Genomic DNA, 12,873 nt, shown 5'->3' on the forward strand with positions numbered 1-12,873 from the left:
GCTTAGTGTTGTCTATTTTCTGGGCCTTGGGGACAGGAGTGGGAGATGTACCATCTTGATGCCATGGCCATGTGGGACCACCCTGTCCTCTACATCCCAGAGTGTTTGGCATCTCTGACCCTGGCACCAATCTAGGATTCCCAAAGGGAAGGGTGTTTGCAGGTAGCAGCTGAACAGGGCGGCAGCCTCTGGCGTCAGGGAGGCCAGCGGCAGCCACTGATCAGAAGCGGCTCTGGGTCTGTCGCTGCCAACTTGACCTCCTGCTTATTTGCAGATGGAAGATCAACAGAGCCCGCGTTCACTGCCCCTCGCCTGGCGCAAATGGGTGTTTACTCTGGGTGAATCACCATCCTTAGGTGCTGCCAAGCGCCCAGAGAGCGATACTTAGTGTTAGGGCCAAGGCCCAAGGCGGCCTTTCACACAGTTCCTGGGGACCTGAGTGGCCTGGCTGGACTCCTTTGATGTCCTCTGGGTGGCAGTTGCTCATAACTAGCAATGTTTCCCAACCCTGGGGGAATAGGTGGTTTGACATTCCCTAGCACTGGGGGTCCTCTGCCATCACCCCATACAGCCATTTGGGAGCCATCTGAAGACCTCACTCTCCATTTTAAGGCATCATCTTTCACAAGGTAGCCTCTGGGTCTCAGGTTGACTGTGTTGGTGTCAGGCTGGCCCCTGCTCTTCTAGAAGGTGGGGGATGTAGTTAACACTTGACTTGAATGGTGATACCCCAGGTATGAAAGCAGAAAGGGACTTGGTGGGGAAGGGGGCACATGTGACCCAAAGGCAGTTGAAGCCCCTGCCCCATGGGAGTTTAAGGGAACAACAGAGCCAAAGCAGACTCCAAGTGTCCCCTCTGGTGGCTTATGAAGGCACAGATCCCATCTTGGGCAAGGCTGCCTGAGGGCAGAATCCAGAGAGGTATTTTGGCAGCCCAGAACCATCAGAGGGCATCAACCTGTTATAGGGCTGGGGACTCAGGAACTGGCAGACCTCCTCTCCACACAGCCACCATCATCCCGGAGAGTGGGCATGGGGCCTTCAGCATTCCAGGAACAGGCCAAAGGGCACTGAGGTTGAAGAACTGCTTTCCCCTTGAATCGTAGAAACGCTGTGGAGCAAGTTCATCATGTTCAGGTGGCCTGATGGGAAGGACAGTGTGGAAGAGACACAATAACATGTGCTGGTTGGCGGCAAGTGCAGCAGTGGTCCTAGGAATGCAGACACAAATAACATGGGGCTGAGCATACACACTCAGAGGAAGGCAGGCGCTGCTGTTTCCACCAGTGTCTATCAAAGGTGCTCATCAAATGGTCTAGCATCAAATGCAGAGGGTTCACACCACGATGCAGTCTTTAAGGGTACAATTGGCTTGCCTCTTCATCCAGTGGTCTGTGGTGTCCATCTATGGCTGATACCCAGGTCTCTTTCATTGACTCAGCAATGTAACCCCAGAAACCACTGGCCACTCCAAGTTCTGAACTTTTTTTTCCAAGACAGGGTTTCTCTGTGTAGTTTTGGAGCCTGTCTTGGCACTTACTATGTAGACCAGGCTGGCCTTGAACTCAGAGATCCTCCAGTCTCTGCCTCCCAAGTGCTTAGGCTAAAGATGTGTGCCACCACCCAGGTTCTGATTCTAGCCCTCAAATTTTACTGGTAACACTGGAGGGTAGATCCCCTGGTGGGAAGTGTAGACACTCCTGTTTGTAGGGTGATGGTACAACAGCCATTGAGGGTACTCAGAAACAAAGACTCAGGGAGCTAGGCCACCCGTCTCTTCTCAGAGCACCAAAGGCCAGTTCTCTCCATTCTCTGCCCTTCCAGCCCCATGGGTCCCTGCCAGGCTTTCTACATGCAGGGAGCCCCCGTTCTGCTGAGCTATCCCACCCTTCTCAGCCAGGCCAAGGTTCTTGAACCTGTCTGGCTCCTGTGAGCCTGAGATCCCTGAAACCTGAGGATTGCCCCTGGCTTCCCATTCTAGATTACTTCACCGCCTGGACCTGCCTGGACCTTCATTTCTGCTTGTCCTCTGGGGCTCAAAGTGAGTGTGGCCTCTGTGGAGCTTCTGCATCACATCACATGGGAGACTGTGTGGCCTGCCCTACTGACTTCACATCCTAGGATTAAGTGTGAGGAAGTTAGCATGCTGCCCAGAGGCCAGCCCAACTGCTGCACTTTGTCCTAGAAAGCACGCCAACTTTACCAACCCTACAGAGTTATCTAGGCTCCTGGAGCCCACAAATACCAGCAGGGGGGGGGGGGACAGACACGACTGAGGACTCCTGGGGTGCGACAGTAGGCAGAGAAGTAGGCCTGTGTGTCCTCCCTGCAGTCCTCCATGGCAGCCCAGGAGGCAGACAATGCCTGTCGGGCTCCACACGACTGGACCCTCTGTTTGGTGGCACAGCTGTGCAGACCACACAAGGTCAGGGTTGGGAGCTGGCACTGCCAGGTGTGTTTTCTGGGCAAACCTGCACTTGGGCTGATATGACAGCCTATGTGTGTCTGGTGTGGGGAGCGCAGGCTGGTTAACATGAGGTGGACAGGCTTGTGTACAATGGCCCCACATGGACACAGCACAGGACTGGTGGGATGCAGTTGCAGTACCCTTGGCTGAGCTGAGCTGGCCTCTCTTGCTCAGGGCTGTCATCCCAGGAATGTCTTTGATCAGATGGTTGTGCAAGAGGGCAAAGCAAGCACAGGACCTCTAATCCCTTCCCAGTCCCCTGGCCCACAGGGCCCCGTGGCCCAGCACCACACCACAGGGCCAGCAGACAATAGCCTGGGCGTGCTGGGGATGGTGGGCAGGCAGCTCGGGACTGCAGACGTTGGGGCCCACATCTGGGGGCATTGTTACTCACAGGGCACATAAGAAGGATGGAGAGAATACAGAATGGTCTGCTGAAGGGGCTTTGGTGGGCCTTGAGCCTCTCAGACTGCGGCATCTATTACGCCTCTGAATTGTCTCTAAGAGACAGCTGAGACAGCCTGTCAGCTAGGAGCCACTTTAAAACTGAGAAGCCTCACCCTTGGGGTCATGTGTGTGGTGACTCCCAGCTCAGGGCTCAGGGCTCAGGGCATCCTTCCTTCCCTCGTTCTATCCCTAGTGGCTAGGCTAGGTCTCTAACAACTGGGCTTTCTGGGATACCTGTCTTAGTTCCTTTCCCTGTTGTTGTGATAAATACCAGATAAGTGCAACTGGGGGAAGGCAGTTTATCTGGCTCACATGAACACAGATGTTCAGCTTGCTTTCTCCTTTCTACTCAATCCAGGACCCCAGTCCATTGGATGGTGCCCGCCACACTGAGAGTGAATATTCCCATCTCAATGAACCCAGTCAAGAGAATTTTTTAGGGGCTGAAAGGATGGCTCAGTGGTCTGACTGCTCTGTAACCCCAGTCCAGGGGATCTGACACCTTCTTCTAACGTCTGTGGGCACCAGGCATATGCATGGTACATAAACATACATGTAGGCAAAACATGCATGTACGTAAAATTAAAATAAAAAAGAAAGAAGTCTTGGCTGAATATTCAACATTTTTTTAGAGTTGGTCAGGTCACACATTTTGATTTTATAATGGTCAGTGCTAAAAGTGCCACTACACATAAACACATAGTTTAAGAAAACAAAGGTGTGCTTAAGACCAGTTCAGAAACTGGTGGAGATTCTGTCCTAAACCCAAGACAAATTTCACTGAACAAATTTTTATGAAAATAAAGTCAGGGCAGCGCAGGTGTAAGCCTTTAATCCCAGCACTCAAGAAGCAGAGGTAGGCACATCATTGTAAATTCAAGGACAGCCTGGTCTACAAAGCAAGTTCCAGGACAGTCAAGGCACTCGAACCCAATCCAGAGTTAGAGTCATTTAATACATGCTGAGGCACAACACATTAAAAGCCCCAGTTTGCTATAAGGAAGCCATCGTGTCTCTATGTGAGTATGAACACTGCAGTGCCAAAGACAACAGTCTGGATCCAGGGTGTTTCAAATGGTGTGTATCGGCAGTGACAGACGGCAGAGTGAAGTACAGAGTGCAGAACTGAGGCTGTAGTGAAGTCATGGGACACTACCCAGGTGGGTGTTTCTAGAAAACACTCCTAGATGCAATTCATTAAGCATTTCATGTACTTTCTTTTACTTTTAGACAGGATCTCACTATGTAGCTTTGACTGACCTGGAAATCACTATGTAGACCAGGCTGGCCTCAAATTTGCAGAGACACATCTGCCTCTGCCTCCTGGGTGCTGGGACTAAAGGCATGCGGCACCACTGCCCCACTAAACACCTCATCCTAACACAAGGTTTCCTCTTTTCTTTATAAACTGCCATTTACCTATGGGCTACATCTGTCTCCTCTCTATCCAGAGACAGTCCTTTGGCCCTCCTGGGCAAATACCCCTCCCCCTCTCCCTTGTTCCTTGTCCCTCATCTTCTATTTCCTGTCTTTGTCTCTTATTCACTGTCCTTTGTCCCTTTGGGGGCAAATAAATTTCCTTTGCCCATTTATTTATATATATATATATTGGATTTTATATATATTTATACAGGGTTTCTCTGTGTAGCCTGGTTGTCCTAGAACTCACTTTGTAGACCAGGCTAACTTCTAACTCTGAAATCAGCCTGTCTCTGCCTCCCAAGTGCTGGGGTTTAAGGGGTATGTCACCACTGTTCAGCAATAATCTTTATATTTAAAAAAAATCATAACACTAAGCTTTGCATAGAAGAACTTCATTCTGTATTTAGCCTCAGACTGAACTAGGTCCCACAGTCACATAAAGGTTGCCTGTTGGGGGGGGGGGTCACAGTGTTCCTGCAGGCCTGAGGCCCTGTGTTTAGTTACTTTTCTCACGGTCGCTGTGACAAAATACCCAAAAGAAGCAAGTTACAGGATGAAGAGGGTTTATTCTGTGCACAGATTACAGGGTGACAGTTATCACAGTAGGGAGGCATGGCAATAGGAGCCTGAGGCAGATGTCAGGAAACAGAGACACGGATGCTGGTGCCCAGCTTGCTTTCTCCTTTATCTTTAGTCCAGAGCTCCAGTTCATGGGGCAGAGCACACTCAGGGTGGGCCTTCCCTCCTCAGCTAAGCCTTTCTGGAAACACCCTCACAGCCATGCACAGAGGTTGATGTCTCCCAGGTGATTCCAGATCCTGTCAGGCCCTGCCCTGTTACTGGAGATAAATCTGCAAATGACTAAGGGAGAATGACTGCAAACTTTTTTTGTTTGTTTTTCAAGACAGGGTTTCTCTGTAGTTTTGGAGCCTGTCCTGGAACTTGCTCTGTAGACTAGGCTGTCCTCGGAACTCGCAGAGATCCACCTGTCTCTGCCTCCTGAGTGCTGGGATTAAAGGCGTGTGCCATCACCACTCGGCCAACTGAGAGAGAATGAAATCACTGGTAGAGTCCATGTTCAGTCAGGACTCAGCTGTTCAGGAGATGCAGGCAACAAGCTCAGCAGGGAGCCTTGGGAGGAGCCAGCCCAGATACCTCTGCATCAGATCTCCAGCCTCCAGCATGTGACACAGTGACACTCATAAGGGATAACATCAAAGCTAAAGTCATAGGAAGGTCACTCTGCCAGAGAGCCAGCCAGAACAGGGTGGGATGGGTGACAGAAAATAGTGCCAACAGTGGGGACACTTACAGTTCACAGCATATGGTCTGACAAGGCAGGGGATTGGCTACCAGCTCAGCAATGACATTAAGAACACAGGTTCCACTGGTGCCACACTCTGCCACACTCAGGTGCACCTTCACCACAGCTCCCTGCGGTTGTCTATGGCAGTTCCAAGTAACATCTACTTGGGATGGCATCTAGAAGTTAACAACATCCTTCTCCTGACTTACATCACCTCTTACCGCAGACACAGCCATCTCAATGGTGGGAAGAGGGGGCATGCTCACATGGCAGAATGGTCCACCACACTCTGCCTATAATCTGAGCCAGAAGACCTTGTGGAGTGACCACAGCATGCTGGGGACTGGATGAGGACCTTGGGGACACAGGAGGTATCAGGCAGGTGGCTGTGGCTCTGCTAATGGATGGGAACTCTAACACCTAACATGTACAAGGTGAGGAGAATGAGGGAAGAGACAAAGAGATGAGAGGGAAAAGCAGCAGAGACAAGAGAGGAACACTACCTGTGGTATCAAATCCAAGGCAGAATGTGACAGGCATGGCAGGCCCACATCTCTGAACCAAGATCTTGCCACCTCAGCATCTTGGCCCTGGAGGACTGCAGCAGCTGTCAGTACAAGTGACCCCGGACATACCATAGCTTTAAAATACATTGTTTATTCTCTTCTTCAAATAGAAAAGGAAAATATGATCAAAACAGCAGTCACTGCTCTCTGAGCTCAGCACCCAGACAAGCACCCTGAAGAGCACCTGCTCCTAGGAGGAGCCGGGAGAATGGTGCAGGAGTCTGAGGCCACTGCCACTCAGGAAGCCAGACGCATGGCCTCCCAAGCCCCACACACCAGCACCACCCCTCCCTCTGGCTCAGCCGGGCTGATGGAATGAGGGAAGAGCTCCAGCTGTACAGAGGTCACTAATCTACCAAGTTGCTATGAAAAGATGTTAAAAAACAGTGTCCTAGGACCACAGGCCTGAGATTCCAGGGCTCCCAAAGGCTGAGGTAAGAGCATCACCCTTTAAGGCAAACTTAAAGGGCTATATAGTGAAACTCTGCCTCTAGAAAAAAATTAAAATTAAAAAAAGAACCCAAAACTGCAAGTGGCACGCACCCACAGTGACCCCTTCACATCATGCCCTGGAACTGAAGTAGGGACAGTCAGGGTACAATGGGGCCACCCAAAGAAGGGCATAGCAACACATGCTGTCATGTGTATCCACACCTGTGAAATGCACGGGAGCACAGAGCCTACTCTTGCCAGCTAACCTTATACCTACCTGCCTGTGAATACCATGAAGACACGCAAGCCGCTGTTAAAGAAGTAGTGTCACACAGGCAAGGCCCTGCACCTTCACAGTGGCAACCACCATCTGGTCCTGCTTTGGTTCCCAGAGGTTCCCCCATTGCCACTTCTAAATGTGTAGGGCTCATCCCACACCTGGGGCAGCACGAAGGCCATGCCTCAGCTTCCTCAGGATCAGGCTGGCCTTGTCTTCTCAGCTGGGTATCCAGAGGCAAACCAAGCCCAATGGAGCTTGGACCCTGCACACACTGCAGGAACCTGGGTCTTCTGCCGCAGAGGACAGGGTTCCAATGGTGTAGGCAATGACGGCACTACAGAACATGGATCTGGAGTTGCAGGCAGCTCTGCTGCCAGGCCCCTTAGACTAGGTGGGTCTATTTCACCTCTAAAGCAGAATGACATCCACCTCTGGGGCTGCCAGAGGGATAGAGTGAAACAAAGGACGCCCAAGTGCAGCCAGCAGGGGCTCGGCACACAGCAAAGAACCTGCGTGGCTTCCATGGCTTCTGATTAAACTCTTTCACATCAGCCTGCCTCTCTTAAGTGCTACCCTCAGGGTAACCTACTCAGGACCACTGAATGACAAAGACACTCACTCTGGCCAGCAGCAAGCAGTTTCTTGAGAGTACTGCCAAGACCCTGTGCAGAAGGCAGGGTAGTCACACCTCAGCCAGCCACCTCAGGGAAGAGGCCATACTGGTCCTCCCGCAGAACAATGAGTGCCACTCAAGCTCGCCTTTAGTCCCGCTGTCATCTGCTCTTCTGAGTCCTCAAAACGCAAGTCCGGAGTCTCCTGCCGTCACCTTGAAATCTGGTTGCACATTGAGCAGTGAGCATAGCTGAAAACACCCAAGAGATGGCGTCTCACCAACGATGTCTCCACCCCCTGAACTCCAGCTCAGGCTGAAGACATACCTCTGCTAGCCCTACTTTTCCTATGCCAGCACCAGCCCACCTCAGTCATCCTACAAGGGGCAGGGGAATAAGTTCCTCTGGGTGTACATATGGGCGCACACTGCTCAACATAGCCATCATGTGAACCCTAGGGCCTGCGCCCACTCTGCCTCTGTAACACACTCGGGCACATCCCAGGCAGAGGCTATGGAGCACAAACCTGTCTGAATTTCCCTCTGATTCTGTCCAGGTCTTCATGGAGCCTCTCGTAAGTGGGGTCATCATAGGGGAAGTGTTGCAGCAGTGCAATCAGTGCCTCCACCACCTTCATCTTCCTGCTGCGATGCATGGGGGAAAGACTGTCACCCAGGGCAACTACAGGATCCATTCCACTGCATCTTCAGAGCAGTGGGCGAGATAAGCACACCTCTCTGCTCTAAGCAACTGCTGGCCACCACCTGCTGCGGAGCAATCACTTACCAGAGGGCTCTTACTCCACCTGGGTAACTGCAGGTTGGAGCAAGGAAGACCACTGCAACAGGATAGCAGACAGACCCGGAAGTGACTGCCACCCAGTGGTGGCGTGAACAGTCAACATAACTCCTCCTGGATCAGCCTGCCCGGTCACGTCTAAAGTCCTGAAGTTAAGACCCCTTGCCTCCCACCTGCTTACACTAAGGAAACAAATAGAGAGCCGGGCATGATGACCCAAGCCTTTAATCCTAGTACACTGGAGGCCAGACAGGAAGATCTCTTTGAGTTTGAAGCCAGCCTGGTTTAAATAATGAGTTCTAGGACAGCGTGAACTAAATAGACCTTGTCTCAATTTTTAAAAAAAGAAGAAAAAAATGCTGGGTAATGGCAGCTGCCTTTAATCCCAGCACTTGGGAGGCAGAGGCAGGCAGAGCTCTGTGAGTTCGAGGCCAGCCTGGTCTACAAAGTGAGTTCCAGGAAAGCCAGGGCTGTTGCACAGAGAAACCTTATCTCAAAAAAACAAAAAAAAAATCAATAAATCTTACGATGGACAATTAGAGAGGGAACCCCAGAACCCCACAATTAGTCACAAACCTTGCTCAAATAAAAGGGTGAATCCCACAGTCAGGGAGCTGCATTCTCTTGGCCTGGTTTGCTAATACCCTCCTTCAGGCCCTCCTGGGCCAGGTCAGGCAAGCAGGTATAGGAAGACTGCACAATGACAGCCTAACCCTATGCCTCTGCACACAAGGACAATATGCCTTTCATTTCAGGGTTCCCTCCTAGCCTCTGGAACAAGGCAGATGGGGCAGCGCATAGGGCCAAGGCAGGCAGAACAGACTATGGCAAGGCACCACAGCTCGAAGACCGGTGACAATCACTAGGGGCTGTGTGTACCAAAAAGGAATGCTTCAGGATGAATTCTGGATGTCTGTGGTGGTACATGTTTGTGAGCCCAGCATATAAGAGGCTGAGGCAGAATAATGGCTATGAGTTGAAGGCCAGTCTGAGCCACAGTGTGGAGCCACTATCTCCAAAAAAGAAAATACTGTGTTCTGGTTAGCTATGAGACAACATGAACAACAAAGCCAGCACTTTTTTTTTTTTCTGGTCCTAGCTGTCCTGGAACTCTCTATTGTAGACCAGGCTATCCTTGAACTCACAGAGATCTGCCTGTCTCTGCTGAGATTAAAGGTGTGTACCACCACACCTGGCAGAGCCAGCATTTCTGAAGTCTCATTCCACTGACACTATTGCAGTCTGTTATCAGAAGCCCAAGTAAGAAATGGATAGGGCCGGGCGGTGGTGGCGCACGCCTTTAATCCCAGCACTCGGGAGGCAGAGGCAGGCGGATCTCTGTGAGTTCGAGGCCGGGCTGGACTGATAGCCTCCAAAACAATACAGAGAAACCCTGTCTCGTTAAAAAAAAAAAAAAAAAAAAAAAAAAAGAAATGGATAGGAAAATAGGACCGACATTACCTGAGGTGTGACATCACCCAGAGCTCATCGAGTACCTATGAGGTGTCTGACACATTTTATTTATTGTTCTTTGAATAACAGAAAAGTTGGCCATTACTATTTTCTGTATGTACTAATGACACAGATAACTGTGCACACACTAGTAACACTCAGAGCTCCTCCTGGCCTTTGCACTGGTAGCATGCTGATGGTGGGTGGGAGGGAAAGGAGGAAGGGAGCCTCTGCCTCACCTGTCTTTCTCGACAGCACTACTGTGTAGGAGACATTTCCATGCAAGAGCAAAACCACGGTAGCACCCAATCTGTAAAATGAAATACAGCCCAGGGTCAGGCACATTACTTCTTCAGCTATTCTGGAACCTGTGAGTTTCAGGCAATGAAAACTGAATGGTGACAGCCCCAGGCAGGGAACTGGGCCTAGATGACATCAGTGATGCTCATCCTCTATATGCATGCTGTGAGCTGGCCCAATGCCCCTCATCCGGGTTCATGAATGTGCAACAGAACAGAAAGGGCAGCACTCAGCTTCTGAGGACACAGAGGAAGAAAGAGTGTCTACTTCCTGAGGTTGGGTAGAAAAGGCAATGTCACTTCTGCCTTGTTACCACTGGCTACTTGCTCTGGGGTGTCATAAGGACACCTGAGCAGAGGACAGCACTTAATGGGCTAATAACTTGGGGAGAGATCCCTGGTCTAGCCAAGCCTTCAGATGAGACTGAAGCGCTACTGACACATGGCTCCTTCCTTGCTGACCCTCGGATACTGTGTGGCATAACCAAAGATGATTGTTTTAGACCCATCAGTCTGTAGGACCTGCTTTGTGGCATCAGGTATCTGACATTGTCATGACCTCCTCTGCCAGTCAGGGTCAGTGATCTGGAAGAGGTGACTAAGCAAGGAAAAAGGCAAGGGGAGAAAAACTGTGGGGCTTATGGAATTTCAATGTAAACTTTGTACCCCTTTGGGTGAGGACTAAGCTGGCTGAAGACATGAGACAGAGCTGTGATCTCCCATACTTCTGGTGGTTCTGTGCTAAGAATTTTCTGTCTGGTCTATGAATCGCCGCCAAAGGCCTTGCAGTAGCAAGAGGTTAGCTGCTCTAGCATCAACAGCAAAGGAAACAACTGAAAGGAAAAGGACCCTGCCTTTGTTGTGTTCCTCTAGGCCATTGGGTCTCCACCCTTTGGAGGTCACATGTCAGATATCCTGCATATCAGAAATTTATATTGCAATTCATAAGAGTAGCAAAATTACAGTTATGAAGTAGCAATGAAATAATTGTACAGTTGAGGGTGACCACAACATGAGGAACTATATTAAAGGGTCGCAGCATTAGGAAAGTTGAGAACCCTGCTCTAGGCAATGTTTCAAAGCCACAGCCTTAAGCATGCTGGGCGCACGCTTTGCCACTGAGCTACTTTATTCACCATCTAGCCCAGGCTGACCTAGAGCTTCTGAGTGCTGGGATCACGGGATGGATCACCACACTCATCTGTCCAGTGACTTCTAAGTGGTCCTTCCACTTACCTCAGATCCAATTTTGGCTCCATGTAATGTACCATACCGCCTTCCTTCAACAATTCCCAAGTTACTGCCTTCTTCATAGCCTTCCTGATATCCCTCCCCATGGAATCTGTGATAAAGAAACACACTTCATCAGGTAAGACATTGTTCTTTGAAAAGTCTTCCTACCTTCTATTACCCAGATCCTACAGGACACAGCAGACTATAGGAGGAAAAGCTTAAAACTCAAGTCACAGAATACAGGTTCTAGGACTAGCTCTTCCACTCCCTGGCCCATTACTGTGCCCATGCCCCATTTTTGAGACGGGACCTCACTATGTAGCCCAGGCTGACCTCCATCAAGCAACTCTGCCTCCATTTCATGAATGCTGAGATTACAGGTGTGTGTCACCACCTCCATGTGAAACCATGATGCTGATGGGCTTCATGCTATGGAGAGTACTCTACCAACTGAGCTACAGCCCAACCCCTAGAGACCCAAGTTCCTTCATCTGTAACTGTGGGTGGGCTACATGAGCGCCTTCCAAACTCCACAAAGCACAAGAATCCACAAGGAAATGTAAAGATAAAAACTCGCCGGGCGTTGGTGGCGTACGCCTTTAATCCCAGCACTCTGGAGGCAGAGGAAGGCAGATCTCTGTGAGTTCGAGGCCAGCATGGTCTACAAAGTGAGTTCCAGGACAGGCTCCAAAACAATACAGAGAAACCCTGTCTCGAAAAACAAACAAATAAACAAAAACTTCAAGCAAGCCTGGAACACATTAGAAATCTACTTTTCAAAACAGGATAGCTGAGCCTACAGGCCATCGCAACTGAAGTCATCTAATCCTAAACACTCCAAGGACCCAGGACTCTTCACCACATCTCTGTAGGGTAACAGAAAATGTCCCTATGATCATCACAGTGTGTCATCATTGCGATGCTCTGAACAGGATGGTATTGTCTCTGAGGGATGAACCCAAAAACTGGCAGTAACTTGCAGGCTGCACTGTGGAAGGAATGCTCTGGAAGCCCACGTGAGGAGTGACCAGCTCCCCACTTGGCAGGTGGGTGGCCTGGGGAGCGCTTGTCCCTCCGCATATATCAGGATCCCACTCCCCAAGCCATCCCGAAGAGGTGAGCAGCCAGCCGGGAAAGGCCAAGATGCCCTGAGCCACAGCCCCGCCCAGGCGTTTCCCTCGGGAACTTTCCCAATCCAAAGGGGCCTGCCCGACACATCCATCAGTAGGTCATGAATACTGCCGTATGTGCGGCAATTAAAGAACAAGAAGATGTGGCAGCTCGCAGATGGAGTAGGCGGGTGTCCCCGAGGACAGCGGGGCTCTGTCGAGCAGCTGAAGGGGCGGGGCGGAACCGGGCCTCTGTCTACCTCTCATCCGCCATCACGACGGTGTCGAACATGTCCTGTTCCACGGCCATGGCGGAAGTCCGGCTCTCCCCAGGGCCTCTCACTCCTGCCACTCTGGGTAGTAGTCGGCGAGGTGCGGCCACAAACGCCCAGATTGTCAGCCGGAGGAAGCCACTTCCGTGAACGCCACGCGGAGCACGGCGGGTAAGAAC

The 12,873-nt window shown here is 50.8% G+C and overlaps 1 protein-coding gene across 4 annotated transcripts; it reads right to left on the bottom strand.

Annotated features, from left to right (window-relative positions):
• Window positions 1–4,882: 4,882 nt before the first annotated feature.
• On the bottom strand, window positions 4,883–12,873 carry Lto1 (LTO1 maturation factor of ABCE1). Of its 4 annotated transcripts, XR_005878889.1 has the most exons (6): window positions 12,683–12,863; window positions 11,317–11,422; window positions 10,021–10,091; window positions 8,058–8,175; window positions 7,540–7,782; window positions 4,883–6,240 (listed from the first exon to the last, which is right to left on the bottom strand). XR_005878889.1 is itself a non-coding variant. In XM_040750612.1 (5 exons), the coding sequence occupies exons 1-5, from the start codon at window positions 12,730–12,732 to the stop codon at window positions 7,714–7,716; spliced, it is 411 nt and encodes a 136-aa protein (XP_040606546.1). In that variant the 5' UTR covers window positions 12,733–12,873; the 3' UTR covers window positions 4,883–7,713. The 4 variants fall into 4 exon arrangements, 3 of the variants coding, with proteins under 3 accessions (XP_040606546.1, XP_005064168.1, XP_021082945.1); XM_040750612.1 differs by having other exon boundaries at window positions 4,883–7,782; window positions 8,058–8,172; window positions 12,683–12,873; XM_005064111.4 differs by having other exon boundaries at window positions 4,883–7,782; window positions 12,683–12,870.

Source organism: Mesocricetus auratus, unplaced genomic scaffold, assembly GCF_017639785.1.
Source record: "Mesocricetus auratus isolate SY011 unplaced genomic scaffold, BCM_Maur_2.0 Super-Scaffold_4256, whole genome shotgun sequence".
NCBI classification, from domain to species: Eukaryota; Metazoa; Chordata; class Mammalia; order Rodentia; family Cricetidae; genus Mesocricetus; species Mesocricetus auratus.

Excerpts from the sequence above, each read along its gene's own strand:
- Lto1 (XM_005064111.4), bottom strand. The coding sequence starts at position 12,732 with ATGGCCGTGGAACAGGACATGTTCGACACCGTCGTGATGGCGGATGAG. Across the intron at positions 11,423-12,682 it reads GTCGTGATGGCGGATGAGAG|ATTCCATGGGGAGGGATATC; the intron begins GTAGACAGAGGC and ends TCTTTATCACAG. Across the intron at positions 10,092-11,316 it reads GAGCCAAAATTGGATCTGAG|ATTGGGTGCTACCGTGGTTT; the intron begins GTAAGTGGAAGG and ends TTCATTTTACAG.